We start from the raw sequence: 19,992 nt of genomic DNA on the forward strand, positions 1-19,992 counted from the left end.
TATACGATATGCTGTACATCCAATGAGTAATATTAGTATCTAATACAGTCTGGTATAGTAAACAAAGTTGGTTGACAAACAGCAACTTTTCATCATCAGTCAAATGGGTGCCATTTTGAAGTGCAATTGTTTCAATCTATTGATTTTATACTGGTTAGCATTTCCTACCAAAATACATCTCAGTAACAGAGTTGACATAGGAGATATATAAGGGTAACAGGACAGACATAACATGTTTTATGACACCAACAATGATTGTGATACAGGAGTACAGCATCAGACGCTCACACATGTGTATATTATATTTGCACTGACTTTTCCTCATGTCTTTAAGTAACCCACATCCAAAATGATGCATTTTCGTTCAAATGTGAGGAGACTATGCTGCTGCTTCAGAGGAATATTTACTGTAGGTCTTTTGAACCTCATGTTTCACCTTTTCCTACCTGCCTATCAATAAGTTATGCAAGGTCAATATCTGAAGAACCGAATAAAAAGTATGATTTAAGGGGGGGGGGGGGGGGGGGACTTTATTGTTTAGTGTATTGTTTATTGTTGATTGATGAGCTGTACTGAACTCACTTACCACCATTAACATTGGGTGGCATTAAATCTTACATCTTGATAAAAAAATAAATAAATAAATAAACAAAAAGCTGAACAAGAATAGGATAATGAATGAATAATATCCTTCCTTTACATTTGAAAATACTAAAATATGACATAGCGCTAAATTACTCACTGGCTGGAGCATTTTCATAAGTTTTGATGTAACTGTCAAACCAGCAGTTCTGTGAAAATTTTAAAGAAGTAAACTGCTAGCCACATTAAAAAAAAACATGCTTCCAGACAGTAAATATAATAATGATTAAAAAAAAACAAATGACAATTTAAAATAAAGAAAATTAATTTTATTCAAAGAAATTATGAAAATATTAATTAAGGAATATCTGATTAGGTTTAATAGGCCTAAAGCTGTGAAAAATGTAAGTATCAGTATCTACAGTATCCTTGATGAAAGGGCATGACCTTTCTGACACCTGTCGAGTTAAAGAGTCTTTAAACTAGGTTTAATTTAATTAAACTTCCCACCAAGCAGGTTAACATCACAGCTAATAGCACCATAGTAACTGAATAAGAATTATTTTGGTTTCTGAGATGGAAAACTCAGTTTTCCCGACCTCTGTGTATACACACCGGAGTTAAGAACTAAATCAGCTTTCTGAAACACCCGACAGGAGCCCTGACTAGGGTAAACACTCCTGACTCTCCCTAGGGCCTAGGTCATGTGCACATCCGGGTACTGAGTTTCTATCTGATCAGCGCGGAACACCCTCAAACAAGTCTGTCTGCAGACCCAATTTAATCGTTGTATCTTGTTGTACATTAAAACGCGTTAAATATATTCATTATACCATATAATTTACAATGTGAGTTAAGTTAATGTAGGACTTATATAATGTTCTTTAATTTGTTTTTTTGACGAGAGGCGTTAAAACGCGTTAAAAAGGCGTTGACATCTAGTAGCTATGTGTGGTTTGGACCATCAGGGTGACGTCACGCCGTGATTGCGCGAGCGTGTGGGCGTGTGGGCGTGTGGGCGGAGTCGCTAGTGCCTGAGCCCTCGAGCTGGAATAAAACGGACGCTCAAGCGCGAGAGTCCAGCCAGTAGTACGTTAAATATTGAGCTGGTCGGTTACACGGGAAACGCGTGTGTTGAACTGAAGTACCCGTTTGAGAAAACCGACACGACGGGCAGTTTTTTTTCCTTTTATTTCCTCCGTGTTTATTTCCCCTTTATTCCCGTCCTGACGTTTGTACGCCGCTTTGTCTGAGCTAGCGAAGCCTAAAAAGACCTAACCGGCTAACTGCTGCCTCAAAGCAGACATTTCTTTGGAGTTTTTCTCGTCGTTTTTGTTTTTATAGCTTGTTGCTGAGTTGTGAGTTTTACTGAAGAAACAATTGAGCGAATGGTATTTTTTGTTCCACTATAGTAGCACCATATGTGACCAGTGTTTATGAAGTCGTGCCGGATAATTCACCTCAGATCCATCAGCAGCGAGAGCATGGAAAACGATTTCCTCGAGCAAGGTTAAGTTCACTGGGACGTCTGGGCTACTTCTGTCCGCTGTCAAATTCTCCTCCCAGCGTGTTCTGGACCTGTGAATAGACTTGTCCAGCTTTATTCTAGGAGGCGTGTGTGAAGGACGTCAGAGTGGAGTAATGGTGGTTAACGCGGTGCACTGGTTCAGGAAGGGTTTGAGGCTGCACGATAACCCCTCACTCCTGGAGAGTGTAGTAGGGGCGGACTCTTTACGCTGTATTTACATTCTTGACCCCTGGTTTGCAGGTTCATCCAACGTGGGAATCAATAGGTGGAGGTAAGACATGTAGCTCAACCTGTCAAACCATGGAGGAGACCCGGGAACCATAAAGGTGTAGTGCATGGGAGACAAATGACCAAAACCGAGCTTAAAAGACAGTCTACTAAGTAGCAATAGGGTTACACTTGGTGTATTCTGTAGTGTAGTATTATTATTATTATTATTATTTTTATTATTATTATACTTGGAAACCTTGATGTGCTGAAATGGCTGCATGCCTGTTGCTTCAGATCTAGTAGGTTTAGGTATATTTGTTACATATAATTTACTGCTCAAACATATGACTTCCTTGCATTTGGATAAAAAAGAAACTGCTCGTCATTTAGAGCACTCTTGTTGCATTAAATATTTGCCAAAATACTGCAAAGGTCCTTAATCTCAATCCTGGAGTGCAGCCCAGTTCGGTGATTTCCTGTCCTAGCACATCTACTAATCCTGGGAGTTACATGCTGGTTTGAATCGGTGTCTTTCAGTAGGGAAATCCTAAAACGGGGAGGTGTCCCTAGATAGTCAATTCCACTATTTCCCCCAAACTGATGTCTGTCCTCTATAAATGAACATTCGGTTGTTAAGGGCAGCTCTTCCAACACTTATCATTTTCTAATCCTTGGTTACGTACAGGAAGGTCTAATGAAGTCACTATGAGTAAAGTTGGTTTATAAGTTTACTGTTGATTGTGCTATCGGCAGTTTAATAACACCGTTGGCTGAACATCAAGATCCTTCAAGTTACAGCTTGTCTCCTTTAATACAGCTGCAGTCTTATCTTTTGTAAATCACTGGCATGCCGTGAACTAAAAGTTCTGACGATAATATGTACCCAAATACAGAGTCGTGCGTAGGATTGCGTTGGCATGGTACCTCAGTGTTAAAAAGCAGTATCTGTGTATAGTGGTGGGAGATCTTTAGTAAGAGGCTTTACGCTGACTGTCATGCCGATGACGTAACATGGAGCGGACCCACGTCTCCCGCTCTAGAACAGGACAGATAGAACTGGGTCATCGTGTCAGCAGTGGCACTTACCACGTTCCCCAGTCAGCTCTGACCTACTTTTGCCGCCGCCGCCACCACTCCTGTTATATATACACACACACACACACACACACACACACACCAGTCCATCTGCTGGAACACACAAACATGGACAGGCATACAGCAAGGATCGGTATGTGCTTTTCATTAGAACTACAATAGCACAGTGTTGCTGTCAGGTTCTCCTAACATGATGGAACTTGAGAATAGATACTTGAACTCCTTCAAAGTAGGGGATTCTGCTATTAAATAAAAACTGATAATTTCCTTGTGAAAGTCTTGACTAGTACATCCCTTCATGCAAGCTGATGAATCATTTCACTAATGCACAGGTTACATCGGTCTCTTAACAGTGAGCTATTTTGAGATGTGGTGTTTTTTTGTGTGTTTTTGTTTTGTTTTTTAAGGTTAAAAGCAGGGGAACAAGTGTGTATTTTGAGCACTATGAACACATGACACCTCGTAATGTACTCATGTCACATTCTAAAATGTTCATGCCTGCCAATTCTTAGTAAATATGGCCTGTCAAAGTTAAAAAAATATATTTTTTTTTAAAGTGTCCTAGCTGGAAGGGGTTTGAATGGATCAGACATCTTTGGGAACTCTGCTGTCAGACTGTACTGGATTCTGACCTGCTGACCCAGTCTGAATGTGATTCCCCTGACAGGCCAAAAGAAGTACAAATGCAGCTCAGACAGGATTTAGCCCTTATGAGGCTAAACCTGCACAAGGCCCACAAGGACAAAATCGTCCTAGACCTTGTTTAATAGTGGAGGTCATTTAGTGTTCCATTGAAATTATATTGAAGATCAACTGACCAGAGGACATTTATATAGGTCTGTGCTGCTGAATTAATGTTTCTAGCTCACTTGCCAAAATTGCTGAAATATTTTGAGAAAAATCAGCTCCCTCTAAAGATGTGGTTATGTAATTGCTTTGACTAGCTTGCCAACTATTTAGACTGGGAATGGTGCTGAGGAACACTCACCAATGAGGGTGACCTCTGTGCGGCTTTTAAAGATTCATTCCCAGTGGTACACTTTATCTATAGGCCCAGAAGTATCACAAATGTAGATACTATATGTGTAATGGTTAAAAAAAAAATTCTGGAGGAAGAACATCTATTTCTTCTTCATTCATAACACACTTATTGCTCACAGGCTGGTATTGTACATGATACTTTAGAGACCCCATTTCTCATGTGATTGGAGCATTGTCAAACCCACATGACCTTCATTATAATGATCAAAGTTCAGCATATAGAGCATCTTGCAAAACATTGTCTGCTTGTTTATAAGCTATTTTAAACTTTTTGAAAATTGTAATACCCACTGCCAGTTTATGCCAGTAAACATGACCGTAAACTTTCTCTTGGAACTGTTCATGTCATTTGCTTTATTTCAGGTTTTTATTGCAGTGTCTGGAGGACCTGGATGCCAGCCTTCGAAAACTCAACTCTCGCCTGTATGTTATCAGAGGTCAGCCCACTGATGTCTTTCCCAGGCTTTTCAAGGTAACTGAACTTCCTAAAAATTGGTCATTAACCACTTTTGATATTGTTTTTCTAAATGTACTCTCCTTTAAAAAATACTAAATGCCATGTTTTCTGCTTGGCCCACTGCAAAAAACAGGCCGAGCAGAAAACGTGACATTTTAGTATTTTTAATTAAGCAGTGAATAAAACTGTAACAAACAGTTGCAGCCTGAATACAGAAAAGTTTTTCCTTAGATTTTCTTCAAATAATAAAGTTTTTTGCGGTAAACTGTCAGACAGCTTTTACACATGAACTTGTCAGTGTCTCTTCATTCAGTTTCATAGACCTGCAGATGATAGACAGACTGTCAAGAAGCTGTGTTTTGTGAATAAACGTGAAAGTAGGTGTTGATCTGCAACACTTTTGTGGCACGAAGCACTGTTTGTGCTCACCCCCCCCCCCCCCCCAATTTATTTATTTTTTTATTTTTGCTACAGAATGCATATCGTCCATCTGATAAGATTAAGAGATTTAATCCGTGTGAGAACTGGATTTTCTTTTCAATGTTCTATTCCTGGGGAAAAACAAGCAGACTTTGCTCTTTATTGCAGGAGTGGAAGATCACGCATCTGTCATATGAGTATGACTCCGAACCATTTGGGAAAGAGCGGGATGCAGCCATCAAGAAGCTGGCCAACGAGGCAGGGGTGGAGGTCACTGTTAGAATCTCCCACACACTCTATGATCCAGAGAAGTGAGTGTGTATTTGTGCATTTTGCCATATGGCTTGTCATCTTGCATTTACATTTGTTCATTTGGCAGACAATTTTTTTTATTATTATTATTTTTTAAATTTTATTTTATTTCTTTTTATCTCAAGCAACTTGAAATTGAAGCATTGGGGCTGAACAGTCTAATTCAGGCATGGGGTTACAAGTAGGTTGTGGGTATTATTCTTTCATTTGAGCTCACAATCAAACAATATAGAACAGGTATTTACGTTATTTATCCATCCGTCCATCCATCTTCTACTGCTTAGTCCTTTTCAGGGTCACAGGGAACCTGAAGCCTATCCCAGGGAGCATCGGGCACAAGGCAGGGTACACCCTGGACAGGGTGCCAGTCCTTGTTTATTTATGAATAGTGTAATAGTTTACCACCTCTGGAATTATTGGCACCCTATATAAAGATGGATGAAAAGGTTATTGGAAAAGGGTGGTTAATTAGCTCAAGCTCATACAGAAAATGGAAATCCTTTATAAAACAATAATAAATAAATAAATAACACTGCATAAGAAACTATATATGTTTTGATGGCACTTGTAGGTTTCTAAATGGTTTTTATTCCATCCATCACCTTCCCTGACCAAACATCCTGTTTCTCTCTCTCTCTCTCTCTCTCTCTCTCTCTCTCTCTCTCTCTCTCTCTCTCTCTCTCTCTCAAATTAGGATCATTGAGCTGAATGGTGGGCAGTCACCTCTCACATATAAGCGTTTTCAGACAATACTCAGTAGAATGGATGCTGTAGAAATACCAGCAGAGACCATTACTGCTGAGATACTAAGCAAATGTATCATGACTGTTGGTGATGACCATGACGAGAGGTTTGGTGTGCCCTCACTGGAGGAGCTTGGTATGATTTACAGTATTTATCTATTTACTTACTTGCTTACTATGTGTGTGTGCTCTATAGTAATTTGCTAGTTCCTAACCTGTCTTTTTGGTGTAGGCTTTGAGACAGAAGGTCTACCATCTGCTGTGTGGCCAGGAGGAGAGACTGAGGCTCTGACTCGTCTGGAGAGACACTTGGAGAGAAAGGTGAGCAGAAGAGAGACTTGTTATTAACAAGCATCTTGGACTTGATTCAGTTTAATGCGGATTATATGCCTCAGTAATATAGAAAATTATGTCTGGAGTGAATTGAAAACTCTGATGGTACTGAAGCAGCGATATGGATTAGGTTCATGTGCATTTCATGCTTGTTGACATTGGTAGCACATTCATCAAGGCTTTACGAAGGCGAGTAGTGACATGGTGTTCTGGCAGTAATGCTGTTTGTTGGATGGTGGCTATAAATTGATTTATTTTTTTTTCCCCTCTATTTTGATGACTTGTAACAATCATTCTCCTTCAGAACATTCAGATGTCTGCATATTCACAAAAGTAGCAGATCTCTTGTGCAAAATCCCATATGCTTATTCTTGCACTTAAGTTATGTGCATTATGTCCTCCTTGAAAAATCCATGATATTTTATGTCTTTTGTGTAGGCATGGGTGGCTAACTTTGAGCGTCCCAGAATGAATGCAAATTCATTACTAGCCAGCCCTACAGGTCTGAGCCCTTATCTTCGCTTCGGCTGCCTCTCCTGTAGACTCTTCTACTTTAAACTCACAGACTTGTACAAAAAGGTAAGCTTAAGGCTACAAGCTAGATTTGATTTGAAATGTAGATTATTAAGTGGTTTAGTAAAAGTATATATACTATGTCTTAGTTCCTTGCAATATTTTCTTGTCAAGTGTATACTGTTTGGAATTAGTCGATTATTATTTATTAGCATTCATTCAATCTTCAACAACTGTTCTATCCACTTTTTCTCTGTCACTGTTAGGTAATGAAAAATAGTGTCCCTCCACTGTCTCTCTACGGCCAGCTGCTATGGAGAGAGTTCTTCTACACAGCTGCCACAAACAGGCCGTGCTTTGACAAAATGGAGGGCAACCCAATCTGTGTGCAGATCCCATGGGACCGTAATGCAGAGGCATTAGCAAAGTGGGCAGAAGGCAGGACAGGTTTTCCCTGGATTGATGCGATCATGACTCAGCTGAGGCAGGAGGGGTGGATTCATCACCTGGCACGGCATGCCGTTGCATGCTTCCTCACCAGAGGAGACCTTTGGATCAGCTGGGAGGAAGGCGTCAAGGTGGGAAGAGAAGGCTGTTTGTTTTAATCATTTGTCATATGTCCTGAAAAGCAAATAAAATCACAACTATATCTGAATGCAAGCATTTAATGTGTTTTAGAGACTGAAGTACATCAAATAAAATATAATTGTTTGTCTGTTTCATAGACAAACCCTTAGTATGTTTCATAAAATAATACAAAAGTACACAGTATATTGTAATTAGCGCTCCAAAAACTAATCGATTAAATCTATAATAATCGATAATTAAAATAATCGACAACAAATTTGATTATGGATTAGTTGGGTCTGTGACTTCACTGTGGAATGATTGTATATAAATTTAAGAAGTGTCATTTACAGAATAAATTAACGTTAGTGTTCAGATGAGTGAATGTGTGTGTTACTGCAGAACATTCAAACTTAGTTTTTTTTGTTGTTGCAATTTTAATATAGTGATTTAACGTCTGCTTTAAAGCTTGTGGACAATCAATTGTTTTTTTTTTTCTAAATATAATGTACATATTTTTAAAAAATCCTTTGCACAATGTATACCGTAGCCCACATAGATACATTTAATACCTTTTTCATAGCCTTCAAATTACACAATGTTTGAAGGACAACATCGGGCAGAATGTGAAAAAATGTTTTTGTTTCTTAAAAATACAGAAAATAAAAATTGGCCTTTTAACCAAACTAATCGATTCATCGAAGAAATAATTGACACATTGATCAATAATCAAAATAATCGGTAGTTTTAGCCCTAGTTGTAATTCTCAGTCCTTTATTTACTGCTTGTTTTGCTGAATTTATTTCATGGGTTCCCCTTCAATCATGAGGGAAGAACTTGGGGAAACAGTCTGCCCTCAAGGCATTAGAGCATCTGTTCAAGATAACAGCATAAACCTGTATGTTTACTACTATTGCTAGCTAACTTTAGTTTTAGCATTCTATAGGTGCCTGAATCAATGTGCTGCTACTTTTCCTGCCTGCAGTTAGCATCACGTTTCACATGCTCGATCACAGTCTGTTTTTGGCCTCTATGCCTCTGTTTATTCTGACTTTTGTATTACTGTTTTCTTTCAAATATTTTGCGCTAGAACAAAAAAGGCATTCATGAAGTTGCATCAAATGACTGTAACAAGTCTTGAATATTGTCGGTTGACTGACTCTCTCTCTCTCTCTCTCTCTGTCTCTCTCTGTCTCTCTCTCTGTCTCTGTTTGTGTTTGTCAGGTGTTTGAAGAGTTGTTGCTGGATGCAGATTGGAGTGTTAATGCAGGCAGCTGGATGTGGCTCTCCTGCAGTTCATTTTTTCAGCAGTTCTTCCACTGCTACTGCCCAGTGGGTTTTGGTCGCCGCACCGATCCCAATGGAGATTATATACGGTAGTATTTCTCTCCCAGATATACCACTTGCATGTAATGTTATGCTTATGATGCTGCTCATAACTGTTTTGTACCAGGTCACTTACTAGTGTAGGAGTAACAGTACTGAACGTTCCAAACAAAACAGTAATATAAAGTTTTGACTTTTTGTGTACAGTCGGTATTTGCCTATATTGAGGGGTTTTCCTGCCAAATACATCTACGACCCTTGGAATGCACCAGAAAGTGTACAGAAGCTTGCTAAGTGCATCATTGGGACTCACTACCCCAAGCCCATGGTGAACCATGCCGAGGCCAGCAGAATAAACATTGAGCGCATGAAACAAATTTACCAGCAGCTGTCGTGTTACAGAGGCCTTGGTAAGTATTGGGTAGATGGTGTAAAGGATTGGTTCAAACAGTATTCAACTTGATATTTGATTGTGAACAACTGGAAAAAAAATTTAACTAAAGGCTTAGCAGTTATAACATCATTGACCACTACAGATTATTAGGTACCATTTAAGCATGGGTATTGAAAAATGGTGTTCTGCTTGTGTACAGTAGGATTGCATGTCATTGTCACCCATGGATGGGAGTCCGAGAGAGAATAACTGAGCTGCTGGCTGGGTGGGAGGGATGGACTTCCTCTCCCTCATATATCAAGACAGCACTAGCAAATCATGTTCATTATGTATGCAGAATAGTGCAATAATAAGGTAGTTAGTCCTATCCTCCAAATGTGTTTAGCTCCATTATTATTGAGCGGTGTGCCTCAGTGGAATTGCATGCTAGTTTTCACCAACCTGGGTTGATGGATGTTGTGTGACTATGGAAGAACTATCCAGTGGGAGGGAATTGGCTAACACAGAAGTTCAGTGTTTATGCTTGTACCAGAATTTCTGTTAGCCAGTAAATACCGTTTTGTTTTTGGGTTTTTTACCATTAAATTCTTGGTCAGATAAATTCAAAAATTGTCAGACAAAATGTCCGGTAAAAGTATCAACACAACGCAAACTTTAGACAAAGTACATTTCACAATTGCACACCTAAAATATGGTCTCTCTGCACGCGCACATGCATCTCTGCTTGTCCTCTCTCTCCCTCTCTCTCTTTCTCTCTTTCTCTTTCTTTATGGAAGGCACTGAAAACATCTGCTGCTCAACCATGCTGCCACAATCACATACACTATGTATAGTCCAAAACGTTACAGTTCAAAATAAACACGGGAATGAGATTCATTCTTGAACACGTTTGAAGGCACCAAAATTTCTTAGCGGAAACTCTGGCTCGTATACGTATAATTTTTTTTATTACTAATCTTCATGTATTTCAGGGCTTCTGGCCTCTGTGCCGTCCAATGCCAGTGGTAACGGCGAAGGTGCAGGAGCAAGTCTGAACCCGACAGACAGCACACAGGAGAGCAGTGCTGCAGGTAATTTCACTACATGTTTACTGCTTAGCATTCGTACCAGTCATAACAGTGCGTCACATAACATCCAGTTGTCACAGAAAATGGCATGTAACACAAACAAGACAGACACACCCTTGTCATATGTCATTGCAGATTTAAATGATATAAAGTGTTTTGTTCATGACTTTATTTAAGAGGGTTTTATTTCTTTCTACCAGTGCAACTAAAACTGGCCAACATTCAAGAAGAGTTGTCAGCAGGCCCATTGTCCTGTACTGACAAACTAAATGGCACTAGTTCCCAGTCACCAGCAGGTGTGTATTATATCTGCTTTGTACAGTCAAACATGGGACTAATAACAGGTGTGCCATATGAAAGACAGGAATTGTGTATATACAGTGGGAGCTGCATTCCATAGTAATTCCAAGTTTCCTTTTTCAACAAGGAACTGATTTTTATTACACACAGTATTCTGAATTTACAGATATCAGTCAAACCCTCAGTTAGGTACAAAGGTGCAGAAGGGGGTCTGTGTTCAGCTGTTTGAACGATTGATCTTGCTTTCCTAAAAGGTATATCAGGAACTGGTGGAGTAAAATCTTGGAGACGAGACACCAAGCAAACACAGAGAGGTGAGCCAAACAGCTCTGTCCTCCATACACAGATAATGTGCCAGGAACACATTATAATTAAGGGCTGGGCTGTACTGTTTAGCAAGATGTGTGTGTTGATGGAATTTCATCTTTTAGTCAAACAAGATCAGATAACAGTCACACCTTTGCAAGGGAACATTGTGTACTCTTGTCAGCTGACTGGAATGTTTTTGTTTGTTTGTTTGTTTTTAGACAGAGGAACAGACACCCTAAAGCGACATAGTGAAGAGTCCGTATCAAACCGTGGATGCAAGATTCAGAAAAAGAACAGTGACGAGCCACCTTCGCAGTGACCACAGCACACACTTCTCAGGCTGCAAGCAGGATGTAGTCCCAATGGTAGTAGTTACCATTAAGCAATTTTTAGATATTGCTTATCTGCTACAGTGGATTTATAATCTACACACCCCTGTTAAAATGGCAAGTTTTTGTGCTGGGGGACTTGGTTTAAGATAAATCATGTCAGAAGTTTTCCCACCCTCAGTGTGAAATGATAACGTATAAAGATTAAATGAGAAACAATCAAACATTTTAGGGAAAAATAGGAGAGGGGGGAAAAAAAGAAGGTACAGTGACCTTGTTGCATAAGTGTGCACATCCTTTTATAAGGGGGGTGTGGCTGTGTCAAGCTCCTGTTCATAAATAATTATCATGCAGCTGTCATCACTGACATTATTCAGATAATTTTGTTCATAATTTGATTTCATACATCAACTTGGTTTTGTCTGACTGCCGATGCCATGGTCTGCGGAAAACTTTGAAAACATCAGCTGTACTGTGGTACACTGTGAAGGCCATCATCAACAAGTGGAGAAAGTGGAGCTCCACTGTGACCTTACTAAGAACAGGACAGCCCTCTAAAATTTACAAAAGGACAAAAACTTACCAGCGAGGCTGCAAAGAGACCGACGGTAACATTAATGGAGCTGACTCTCTGCATGGGACAACAATCTCTCGTGTTCTTCATATGTTTGTGTTATGGGCTAGGGTGGCTAGACGGAAGCCCTTTCTCACAAAAAACATCCAAGCTCAACTAAATCACCCCAAACATGTGGTGAAATGTTTTGTGGTCTGATTAGGCCAGTTTCAAAAGGAATGTTTAGTGCACAGAAAGCACATCAACAAAAAAAAATCACCATACCCATGCTGAAGAATGGTGGTGGTAGCATCATACTTTAGAGCTTCTTTTTTCAGCCAGAACTGGGGCTTTTAACAAGGTGGAGGGAATCATGAATAGCTACAAATCTCAGCAGATTTTAGTGCAAAACATTCTGGTGTCTGCTAGTAAGCTGAAGAGGAAAAGGAATTTCACTTTTCTAGTACAAAAATGACCCAAATCATACATCCAAATCAGAAAAAGGAACGGCTTATCCAAATGATCAATGTTTTTGAATGATCTAGCTAGAGCCCAGAACTGAATCCAACTATAAAACTGTGCAGTGACCTGAAGTGGCCTGTGTACAGGAGATGCCCTTTCAATTTGATTGATCTAAAATGTTTTTGCAACAAATAGTGGGGAAATGTTGACATGTCAAGATGTGCCATGATATTTTTCCTCCTAAAAAGTTTGATTGTTTTTTCACTTTATTTGTACACTTTGCAATTGTTTAAAGGTGGGAAAAGATCCAACATGTATTTTTTTTTTTTATTTCCATTGTACATGTGCCCTGTATGTTAAAGTGCTTACTTAAAGTAAACCTTTTGATATGTGAGATATGACTGTAAATCCAGTTCATAAACTGTGCATATTCACTTGATATTATATGCATTTAAAACACTGTGTACAACATTTTAGTGTTTGTGCAAATGTTTTTTTGGCTTTTTTTTAAAATGCTTACGTACACTGGTTTTATGTAGTCAACTGTGTGTCCATGCACTAAATTTCCATGCATAAGCCTCCATGTCAGTATTCCAGACTAGTGTGTAAATATTTGCATGCATTTTTTTCTTTCATATTGGTGTATCAGTGCCATAAGGATGTGCAGTGCAGACACTTTGCATATTATTGTTCATATAATATCTTGACATATAGCCATGAATGCATTTACTGTGTTAAGAGGAAGAGGAGTCCGTCTAACAAAAAGGGTCACTTCTGCTGAAGTGTCTAAAATGACCCCACTGCTTATTTTTGTGGAGAGTGTTAACGACGATCGTGTGTGTGTGTGTGTGTGTGTGTGTGTGTGTGTGTGTGTGTGTGTGTTGAGCAAGTCTGTTTTTGTACCATTACAGGGACAGTACAGCCTGCTATGTAAATATGCATGTAAAGTTTTGGCTTATTGGCAGACATTATATATTTTTATATGGAAAACAATACCAGTTTTTGTCTGTTTATTTGTATGGGCTCTTTATTAAGAGGTATTAAATAAAAAAAAAAATCATATAACATTTTACTGGTAATTTAATCTAGAATAAGTGTCCTGATTTCCAATGGCAGGTGAGTTGTGTAATCGCCTGTTCTAGGGCAAAATACAGCACCGCTATTAAACGACCCAGACCCCTCAACCCACGCAGATAAACTCCTAGAAATAATCAAGGTACGACCTGTCTGCCCTGTTCAAACGCCAAGGTCGGGTTCTGTCCCAAATGGTCTCTGTTTAAACACAGGGTGCTCCGAATAGGGTGTAGTAGGCGTTATTACACAGACTAGTGCACTTGTACAGAGAGGAGGAAGTCAGGGACGTGGTCATCCCCCAGGCGCACTAGGTGTTGCCAGATTGATGTATTTCCTTCTATGTGTCATGTCCAGAGAAATCCCATCGCGCTGGCGTACATGTTATTGGGGAATACCTGAAACAGGAATATTACTAAGCGTCTGTTTTCGCTTGGTGTGTTTAAAACAATAAATCAGCAAGAAATATTCATTCCGATTGGCAACTCGGGTGTAACTACAGATGTTCAAAACGCCGATTCAACAGGAGAGTGGAGTGGAGTAGAGGAGAACATCCGAGAGTGAGTGTGTGTGGTAGTCGTGTTAAAAACATGAAGCCGAGGAATGAAGTACAGAAGCCGATTCGGTTGATGGCGGCAGCGTGCAGAAATATGGGAATAGGCAAGGACGGTCGCCTTCCGTGGAATCTTCCGTAAGACATCTTGATGTGTTTTTTCCCCTCCACAAAATAAATAAATACATGGCATGTTCAGGATGACGCGGGTGTATTATACTACAGTTTACTGATGGGCAGTGTTATATATTATACAGACCTTTCTAAAATTATGGAATTATTATCAGTTGTTTTTTTTTTTACTATATCCTGAAGACATTTGGGTTTGAGATCAAAAGATGAATATGAAACAGTAGATTTCATTTCCTGATGTACAACACATCCATTTTTTTTCCCAGGTGATCAAAAATATTGGAACATATATGACAGAACATATATTATATACATACATATACCACATACACCAACATATAACACAGATTGGAACATATTCTTGTTGCCCAGGTGTGCCCTGTTAGACTTCTTGCTCAAACAATGAATAGCTCTAAATATTTACTCTTGGTTTGAGCCCTGGGTTTCGCCTAAATGACTATTTCTAAAAGCATGTGTTCAAATGAAACAAATGGATGTGATCTAAACTGGGTTATAAGGTTTTGCATAAACTTGAGATGTCATGTAAATTCAAACTTTTCCCTCAGGTTCCAAAATATAATTTGTAATGAAAAATACAGAGATTCAGTTAATGTTCACATCAAACATCCAAATGGGATTAAAATTTATCTCAGTGACTTTGACTGTGGTAATGATGTTGTTGTTGCGAAAAACAAATAAAACATCCAGTGAGAGGAGTCCAGTAATATACAGGTGGAAACACCTTGTTTGAGGAGAGCGGTCAGAGGACAAAGTCCAGACTGGTCTGAACTGACTGGAAGGCTATGGTGACTCAAATAACCAGTCTTTACAACCATGGTAAGAAAAAAAGCATCTCAGAGCCCTCAACATGTCAGATTCGCAACCACAGCAGAAGACATTGGGTTCCACTCCTATCAGCAAAGAACAGGAATCTGAGGCTACAACGTGGGCACAAACTCACTGTCAGTTGATTGGAAAAATGTTACCTGGGCTTATATGAAGAATCTAGGACTATGTAACTACATTTTACTTCAGTAATGACATAGGTGTACACAAAATTTCAGACAAACGTGCTTCATCGGCTATGCAGGCAAAGTGCTTCATCTCAGGGTGTATTAGGTGAAAACTAGGTGAAAAATATATACAAAGGAAATTTGTTTCCTTGATAATAAATTGAAGCCCGTTCATCTGTTTTGTCGGTGATCTGTTTGTGTGTTTAGAATGTATCTTTTAGATATTTGAACAAACTGAAGAGGAAGAGCTGATGTGTTATTTATTGTCTAGTAAACTGATTATTATTATTTAATTTTTTTTGCTATTGTTGTTGTTGTTTTTGGGGAGGGGGTCTGTCCCACTTGACATTGGACTAAATGTAATGTTGCCTGGTACCTAAAATGAGTTTGACACCCCACCACCTTGATTTTGGGGGGTAATGAGGCAAAATATAATGTTTGAGTATAATCTGTGAAAACTGCACTACCACGATATATATATATATATCTCTTTTTGCAATCTACTAGGACAGAGTTTCAGTTCTTTTTGAATACCATCACAGCTGTGTGTAAATCAGGTGAGTAGTGTACACACAGCAAACATGTTATCTATTTATTTTCATTTTGCTGATTTCAGTAACAGAATCTAACAACCTCAGAAGGCATACAAAGAAACGGTGTTATTTGGATGCTTACCCTAATGCTTGCATGCCCTGTTGTAACTCACTGCAGTGATATGGCTGGGCAAAGTGTGTTGTCTGTTCTTTTAAGGAAACACTGATTGATTTGTTAGAAACTTCCTGATGCCATCGGTACCTTACTCATTCACTGACCTTGGAAGTTTTAGCATGTGAGAAAACTTTGAAGTGTACAACTTTTAAAAACATGTACTATTTGTTCTCCTTGATAGTTCATATGCAAAGAAGTAGGCAGTATTCACTTAGGCACATATTGCGTACATTACGATCGACTTAGATTAAAAGTCCTGGAGTACCAGCCACACAATTTAATATTTTTATTGTTCTAATACAGTAGTTAAGTAGTAAGTTAAGGTGTTCGAATAAAATAGAGAGAACACTAAAATGTGCAGGATATGGGGGTACTTCAGGACCAGGGTTGGAAACATGTGGCTTAGATGAATCATTACACAGATCTTAAAAGCACATGCTTTCTGCTTTATCTTAGGAAAGAAGAACCTGATCATATGGGGTAAATACAGCTGGTTCTCCTGCCCAGAGAGTGTTTTCCCCCTGGCCAACAGTCTCCATGTGGTTCTGAGCAAAAAGCTGATGTAAACTAGTTCATTACACTGGCAAACAAAACAACAATGTGTGAACTAAAGCAGTTCATTTACTATTTAGCATTATTGAGCTTAAGTAGATATGTAGTCAGGACATTCCTTTACATATTTCAGAAAAACATATGTTTGAAAATTATTCAACAATTCAATTCATTTTTCATCACTGCATTCCCAGGTCTGTCCCAAAGCGTGCTCACTACGTGTGTGAGGACTTTGTCAGTGCCGTTAAATTGGCCTCTCATCCTCCTCTTAATGATCTTATAGAAACCATCTGGATCTTAGGAGGAACACAGGTGTACAAGGTGAGAGTTAGAATCACAAACTTCCTTTGTTTAGATTAAAATCTGTAGATGTTTTTATCCAAACTTACAGTTGAAACAGTACAATCCAAGCAAAGAACTGAGCAGTTAAAGACTTGAGCTCAACTCATACAGTATATTGTGTACTATGCAATAAATATTACACTATTATACACTATACACTTTAGAATGTAGTGATAATAACACCTAAATTTGCACAGTAACAAAACAAAACAAAAAATCATTCACATGAACAACCTTTTTGTTTTAAAATTGCATCTAGGATTAAAGACAGTGCAGCCCTGTGTGTGCTATTATCTAGAGTTTGGTCAACAATTTTGCTATGCAATGCTAATACAAGTTTGAAATGTTACTAGATCTATATGAATCATATAATTATTATTCTAAAAATAGTTTTAAAAAACTGTGACATGTTATATTGCCATTGCAGTGGCTCTAGTTTCTTTACATAGTTCTGGCCTAGAAATTAGCTCCACCCCCAGCTGTAACTATGCTTCTCAGTCCCCCCCCCCAACACACACACACTAAATTTCATTGCAACAAAATGAAAATGCTATTAATTTCAGCTGATCATTGTTGAAACAAAAGATACAATACTGAAAATATAAACACACTAAAACACCTAAAATGTTCTAAAAGGAAACATACAGTTCATACGTGCATAAATACAGTAAACACAGTGCAGTTAAGATGTTATCAATTTGCAGATGTTTTCAAAATAGACTTCTATTTTTGTACAAAATAGCATTTTTTTTTTGTATTTTTTACTATTTTTGGGGTTTGTACACATTTTAAAAATAAATAAATAAATAAAATAACAGTTAAAAGTGTTAGATATCCTGGTTGGGGAAACCAAAGGCTCCTCAATGTTTTCATTGCAATAGCAATTCACCTTGCAAGCAGTAAATGTGTTTTTTTTTTTTTAATTATTAATTGCTCCTTTCAGTCGTTTCTCAATATCACAAGCAGAACAAGTTCCTAAAGAGCTTCACATTTTTTCCACTAAAGAAAAACTGTGAAATCAACGACGTCCTTTTTTGCCTTTCGAAATGATATATGGACAAAAGTTGACCAACACACCCATATGTATACTTTTTGAACATCTCATTCCAGATTCAGTCCCCTTTTGTTGTTATAATTACCTCCACTTTTCTGGGAAGGCTTTCCACTAGATTTTGGAGCGTGGTTATGGAGATTCTTGCTCTTTCTGCCACAACAGCATTAGTGAAGTCAGGCACTGATGATAGGTGAGGAGGTCTGTTGTGCAGTTGGTGTTCCAGTTCATCCCAAAGGTGTGAAAAGTCAGGGCTCTATGCTGGCCACTTGATTTTTTCCACTCCAAATGTTGCAAACTATATCTTCATTGAGCTTGCTTTGTGCACAAGATCACTGTCATGCTGGAGCCGATTTGGGCCTCTTCCAGTTCCAGTGAAGGGAAATTATAAAGCTACAGCATACAAAGACATCCTTTACAATTGTGTGCTTCCAACTTTGTGAGAACAGGTTGGGGAAGGCTCACATATAGGTGTGATGATCATTTGTACACAAACCTTTGGTCATATAATGCATGTTTTAGAGTATTTCATTTACATGGCATTTCCACAATTTGGATACAAAACAATAATCCATTGAAATACGTCATTCCTTACAGGAAGCTCTGGAGCACCCTTGGTGTGACCTCATCTACCTCACTGACATCATGGCTGACTTTGACTGTAATGTTTTTTTCCCAAGTTTTGACCAAAATTTTTACAGGAAACAAAACAAGTAAGTGTTGTATTTCTGTGAAAAGCCTCAGTTTTTTAAGAAGTGTATCTACATAACTGATAACTGTTAATTTTGTTCTGCCCTACTGAACTCAGTCATTATTTATCATTTTACACAGGTTCCCTGGTGTGCCAAATGAGATTCAAGAAGAAAATGGAATCAAATTTCGATTTCAAGTCTTCATGAAAGAAAGCTGACCATGTTAGCTACAATAAAAAGTTGAAAGTGCTATTTCTGTCAAGACATAATCTGTCTTATTGTGCTCACTGAATTAGTGACTCAAAAATAAAAGCTGTATTTGTAACTGTATTTTTTTAAGCAAATTTTGTATTCTGTTAACTGTGTTAGTTGATAATGTGAATTGAAGTCCCAGAACTATGAAAGTCCCCGACAGTACAAATTGTATGATGACTACAAAATACCACACACACACACACACACACACACACACACACACATATATATATATATATATATATATATATATATATATATATATATATATATATATATATACACACATACATACATACATATATATATATATATATATATATATATATATATATATATATATATATATATATATATATAAAATTTTCCTTCATTAGAGCATTATACAGTGCCTGGCAAAAGTATTTACCCCCTTAAATTTCTCCATATTTTGCAACATTACAGCCTGGGCTTTATGGAAGAGTGATGAGCCATATGAAATTCTGTTTAGAGTTTGCCAAAAGGCATACAGCAAACATGAAAAAAGGTTCTCTGGACCGATGAGACCAAAACTGAACATTCTGGCCTTGGCACAAACCATTACATTTGGCAAAACCCCAACACTGCTCATCACCCTGAGAACACCATCCACACAGTGAAGCATAGTGATTGCACCAGAACTATTTTAGGGGTTTCACACCAGTGGTGGTGAGTCTGTACATTCACAACTTTGATGCTTTATTGGTAAATAATTTTACAGACTATATAGATTTTAACTCCCGCTTCAGTATTATGAGCTCTTCTATGTAGATTCAGGATAAAGATGATCCCAATTAAATCAAATCCGAATAGAATCCCAGTTGAATGGTGTGAAAAACAAAAACACATCAGACCTCGAGGTGGATGGGCTACTATAGCAGAAGACCACATCAGGTTCCACTCCTGTCAGCCAAGAACAGGAATCTAAGCCTATCATGGGCACAGACTCACCCAGACTGACTGACAGGAGTGGAACCTGATGTGGTCTTTGTTGATTCTGATGTTTTGTTCATGCTGAGATGCTTTTCTGCTCACCACCAATCTGACCATTTTCCTCTGTACTC

The 19,992-nt window shown here is 38.4% G+C and overlaps 2 protein-coding genes across 3 annotated transcripts; both read left to right on the forward strand.

Annotated features, from left to right (window-relative positions):
- The first annotated feature begins 1,640 nt into the window (after nt 1–1,640).
- Nucleotides 1,641–15,868, forward strand: cry1b (cryptochrome circadian regulator 1b). Of its 2 annotated transcripts, XM_017465923.3 has the most exons (14): nt 1,641–2,381; nt 4,820–4,928; nt 5,502–5,644; nt 6,340–6,524; nt 6,621–6,709; nt 7,160–7,300; nt 7,501–7,812; nt 9,026–9,177; nt 9,335–9,537; nt 10,493–10,591; nt 10,789–10,884; nt 11,143–11,202; nt 11,416–14,172; nt 15,818–15,868. In XM_017465923.3, the coding sequence occupies exons 1-13, from the start codon at nt 2,224–2,226 to the stop codon at nt 11,514–11,516; spliced, it is 1,848 nt and encodes a 615-aa protein (XP_017321412.1). In that variant the 5' UTR covers nt 1,641–2,223; the 3' UTR covers nt 11,517–14,172; nt 15,818–15,868. The 2 variants fall into 2 exon arrangements, with proteins under 2 accessions (XP_017321412.1, XP_053533918.1); XM_053677943.1 differs by lacking the exons at nt 1,641–2,381; nt 4,820–4,928; nt 5,502–5,644; nt 15,818–15,868 and adding an exon at nt 5,787–5,826 and having other exon boundaries at nt 11,416–13,534.
- zgc:153031 (dihydrofolate reductase) lies at nt 13,998–18,983 on the forward strand. Its single transcript, NM_001200876.1, is given in 6 exon segments — nt 13,998–14,303; nt 15,818–15,867; nt 16,475–16,580; nt 16,765–16,891; nt 18,561–18,676; nt 18,795–18,983. Coding segments are annotated over 6 exon segments (579 nt in total). The 5' UTR covers nt 13,998–14,202; the 3' UTR covers nt 18,874–18,983.
- Nucleotides 18,984–19,992: the final 1,009 nt, after the last annotated feature.

The sequence above is a fragment of the Ictalurus punctatus genome, chromosome 4 (genome assembly GCF_001660625.3).
Source record: "Ictalurus punctatus breed USDA103 chromosome 4, Coco_2.0, whole genome shotgun sequence".
Classification (NCBI taxonomy): domain Eukaryota; kingdom Metazoa; phylum Chordata; class Actinopteri; order Siluriformes; family Ictaluridae; genus Ictalurus; species Ictalurus punctatus.